Below are 4,747 nucleotides of genomic sequence, written 5' to 3' on the forward strand. Positions count from 1 at the left end.
ATCCCCACTGGGCACACACTCGTTGAATCAACATTGTTTCCACGTCATTTCAATGACATTATGTTGAATCAACGTGGAATAGATGTTGAATTGACCGGTGGGTCCTTCCATATTTTCTTCTGTTTTTCATTTCATTCTGCCACTGATCTGCTGTGATAGAGTGATGCCCATCACAGGGACAGTTGCAGGAAAACACTCACATCTATTTCCATTATGCTCAACTTTAGGATGGCTCATCATTTTGCCCATTAGTTTAACCGTTCTTATATAGTCATAACGAGTGCTATCTTTTGGATAAATCCGACAAAGTAAAGTGACAAGTTATTGTATGAACAAAGTATATGATAAATGCTGTTGGCACATTTTGTTTTGTGTCCCGAATAATGATAAGCTGTTTTTAGAGGATTACAAATGATCAATGAGAGTCTTGTAGTCAGTTTATTGAGTTAAGAAATTGAATCAGAATGAAAAATGAAATTACAGATTACAGACTCGCCTTTAGGCAGACAAAACATTATTCAGTCATACTAAGAGATTTTTTCACAGAACTCAGAAGTCTAAGTCTATTGGTCCCAGAGACTGGACCATTGGCCTGGAACATCACCATGGGATACCATTCCCTTCCCAGTCCAGAAGGCTGCCATTGTGCTTCTCTGTGAGGGTTGACATCACATGCAGAATGCCTTTGGCACTGTCCTCAGTCTTCACCGGTGCCTGTCGAACAGAAACCCATCATAGACAAACAGTTATAGATCTGTGCCATTCTGCTATGACTCTAGTCCTACCTTATTCTACACTTATAAACAAATATGTAATTATCATAATGAGTTTTGCTACTTCAGAGCAATGTGCAGTGCATTGTTGTCAATATCGGGTGTATGAGAGGCGAAGTCAGGTGCAGGAGAGAAGCGAAATGTAACCAAGCGCACTTTATTATAGTTCCAAAATCCGAGAGCACTACATCAATAAAAATGCGCTCAAAACCACGGAACATAACCAAAGTAAAGCGCGTAAATCAAACACCACGAAAACATGAAACAATTACACACAAAACATGATGGGAAACAGAGGGTTAAATACAAGTAGATTGATTGGGGAAATGATAACCAGGTGTGTATGGAAACAAGACAAGACAAATGGATAATAGAAAAATGGATCGGCGATGGCTAGAAAGCCGGTGACGTTGATCGCCGAACGCCGCCCGAACAAGGAGAGGAGCCGACTTCGGCGGAAGTCGTGACAATTGTGTAGAATGGCATTGTGGACTTTTAAGCTTAATAGTTTTATTTTACAGATACATGCAAAAAGCACTCTTGAAATAATTAATGAAAACCAGTATTTTTATCCCCCCCTTACTCACATGTGGGCCTCCCATGTCAGTTTTCACCCAGCCAGGGTGAATGGCCATGACCAGAATCCCATCCCTCTGGAAGTCCTCTGCCAGGCAACATGTCAGCATGTTCAGTGCTGCCTAGTGGAGAATAGGACAACAGAAATCATTTTATCCACATCTTCATTATTCAGCATGGAATCAATAGAAACTGTTCCACTATCAGCCAGAAGAGTGTTAAGGATCACATTAGAAGTAGGCCTACTGATGGTGGCATACCTTGCTGGCTCTGTAAGGATACATAGGGGCCATGGAGAAAGTCTCAGGACACTTCTTAACCGAGGACAGCAGAGTGGAGATGTTGATGATGGCTGCCCTGCTACAGGACATCCCTGTTCTTGCAGGACCTAATTGGTCAGCTGCCTTCTGCAGGTATGACCTGAACTCCTGCAAGAAAGGACAGATAAAGAAGAAATTTTCTTAATCTCAGTGTCAATACATCAAAGATCTCACAATAGTGAGCAGTTGGGGATGTCTCTGCGCCAGCTCCTTCAGTGCCTTGAAGCAGGAGCAAATGTGTTGGGTCAGGACAGGCTAAATTCTAGGATCCTGATTGACTCCAGCAATTTCCAGAGAGAATTAAGTGGATATACAAAGTCACGTGCTAATAATGAATCTTTCCAATTCAAATACACAACAAATGTACAGTACTTAATAATGAGAGAATCTACGTATTATATTTAACTCAAATATCTTGCTACATAAAACAGAAACCATGCTCAGTTTTCTATTGTTGCCAACCTCTACATACTCTGTGCCATGCATTGGGCTCTGGAGCTCTCTGATACTTTGCTACTTTCTGTAAACTGGCCTTAGAGGCTGTGGACTACCTGAGCTCCATATAGATCTCGACACGCGGCAATGATCTGGGCTGGAGCACTGGTGGACTCTGCCAGCTGACGGACTAGCTCTAGACCGATTCCCCGGTTAGACCCTGTCACCAGAACACTGCCTCCTATCCTAGCCGCCATAGTCGCTGTCTGTCTATTGAATTAACTTATCCAACACTGACACTCCTTATGATTATGTGTAATGTATGTGCGGGGGCGGAACAGTATTTAGAGTTCATAGTTCATCTTCACCTATGTTAATGTTTAATCTGCATGGGCTGCACCTTAGTAGCAGCGTCATCCCATTTCACAAATAATGCCCTGCACACTCACTATTCAGCAAGCATTTGGACAGCAGACTCTTTAGGGCAAGACCAGTAGGAAACAAAAGACGGACAATTACCCCAAAAAACGTAGTTGTGAAATACATACAATATTTATTTTATACTTAACAAAAATAGAAACACAAAATGTGTTGTTCCCATGTTTCATGAGCTGAAACAAAAGATCACAGAAATGTTCCTAAGATGTTCCATACGCATTTGTTTACATCCCTGTTAGTGAACATTTCTCCTTTGCCAAGATAATCCATCCACCTGACAGGTGTGGCATATCAAGAAGCTGATTAAACAGCATAATCATTACACAGGTGCACCTTGTGCTGGGGACAATAAAAGGCCACTCTAAAATGTGCAGTTTTGTCACACAACACAATGCCACAGATGTCTGAAGTTTTGAGGGAGCCTGCAATTGGCATGCTGACTGCAGGAATGTCCACCAGATTTGTAGCCAGATAATTGAATGTTCCTTTCTCTACCTTAAGCCGCCTCCAACGTCATTTTAGAGAATGTGGCAGTAAGTCCAACCGGCCTCACAACAGCAGACCTTGTGTAACCACTCCAGCCCAGGACCTCCACATCTGGCTTCTTCACCTGCGGGATCGTCTGAGACCAGCCACCCAAACAGCTGATGAAACCGAGGACTATTTCTGTCTGTAATAAAGCCCTTTGGTGGGTAAAAACTCATTCTGATTGGCTGGGCTTGGCTCCCAAGTGGGTGGGCCTATGCCCTTCCAGGCCCACCCATGGCTGTGCCCCTGCCCAGTCGTGTGAAATCCATAGATTAGGACCTAACACATTTTTTTAATTGACTGATTTCCTTATATGAACTGTAACTCAGTAAAATCGTTCAAATTGTTGCATGTTGTGTTTCTATTTTTGTTCATTGCATTATCTCCACAAAGTGTCGTGAGTTACCCATAGTTCCGAGCAAAGGCACACTACAGGTATGCTACCACTTGCAACATAATTTACAGTATACCACTAATACATTGTATATGTGGTGGATAGGAAATGTGGTAGACGTTATTATTATTAAAAGTCTGAAATCTACATTATTTCATTCTTCAATCACCCAGTATTTAAATGTTCAATTATATAAATATTTAAATGATGAACATTGAGATATACAGTAAATAAATGGATCTGAAATTGCATCTATTTTGACCAGTGGCTCTGGGACATAAAACATAGCAGAACTATGGGTAGCATGACACCTGACGAATACAATTGGTAAGAAGATGTGCCTGTAATATCTGCAAGACATGTTGTAGTCGTAATTAGATACCTTTCCCTTTCACAATCTCTCTCTCTCTGTGAGGGATAGTGAGTGCTGATATCAGATAAGGAACTTTCACATGACTTCATAACTTTATTGAAAAAAACAAGGCCATTGTAAACACACACACACATACACCACACGTAAACACACACATACACACACTTGCGCATACCAAGGTTATTCAAGTTTTGTGATTTAAAATTATGTTAATTTGTATCAGTTTTTTTATTTTTTATTTTTAATTCAGTTTAGCTTCAGTTTGTTTTCAGACTTGATTCACAATTTTTTATTTAGTTTCAGTTTGATTAAAAAAACATTTCAATTTAGTTTTTATATTATTTAGTTTCAGTTGTAGTGTTTGAGACAGAAAGTAGCCTATGCATGGGAGGCTAGGAGCTATTTACGTGTTGTATACCTGTAGTTTCTTTGGGGGGGGGGGGGGGGGGGTAGTCCCTTCTTGACACTGGGGGGCAGTAAAACATAAGGTAATGGGTCAGGACCATAGACTTGGCTAGACATAACATCTCTGTATATGTGTCATGATGGTGTCTGTGAGAGGATGGGCAGCGCCATTAAGGCCATCTCCATCTTGAAATAGTAAATGATATTTTTCACAAGTAAAATTCATTGGCTGATCCCTTTTGTCACGACTCCAACCGGGTCATCATGTCATGCCAACCAGGTCATCAGGAGGGATTAGCCAATGTAGTTGGAAGTCCCGCCCAGTTGACTAAATCAAAATGGTGAAAGACCTCAATGGCGCTGCCCATGCTAATACAGGCTTTTGTCCAATAGAGCACTCCATACAACTGGCCAGGACATGGTTAGGTTTAAATTATAAATCAATCCTTATGTGACTTGGATTTAAAGAATAAGCACCTAGACTGGTGCAAGATATATGGTGGAA

General features: G+C 41.1%; 1 protein-coding gene across 1 annotated transcript; it reads right to left on the reverse strand.

Moving 5' to 3' along the window:
• Window positions 1–419: 419 nt before the first annotated feature.
• Window positions 420–2,477, reverse strand: zgc:158868 (SDR family oxidoreductase). Its single transcript, XM_014124172.2, has 4 exons — window positions 2,221–2,477; window positions 1,610–1,777; window positions 1,361–1,471; window positions 420–714 (listed from the first exon to the last, which is right to left on the reverse strand). Exons 1-4 carry the CDS (start codon window positions 2,359–2,361, stop codon window positions 601–603), a joined length of 534 nt encoding a protein of 177 aa, XP_013979647.1. The 5' UTR covers window positions 2,362–2,477; the 3' UTR covers window positions 420–600.
• Window positions 2,478–4,747: the final 2,270 nt, after the last annotated feature.

The sequence above is a fragment of the Salmo salar genome, chromosome ssa10, assembly GCF_905237065.1.
Source record: "Salmo salar chromosome ssa10, Ssal_v3.1, whole genome shotgun sequence".
In the NCBI taxonomy this organism is placed as follows: domain Eukaryota; kingdom Metazoa; phylum Chordata; class Actinopteri; order Salmoniformes; family Salmonidae; genus Salmo; species Salmo salar.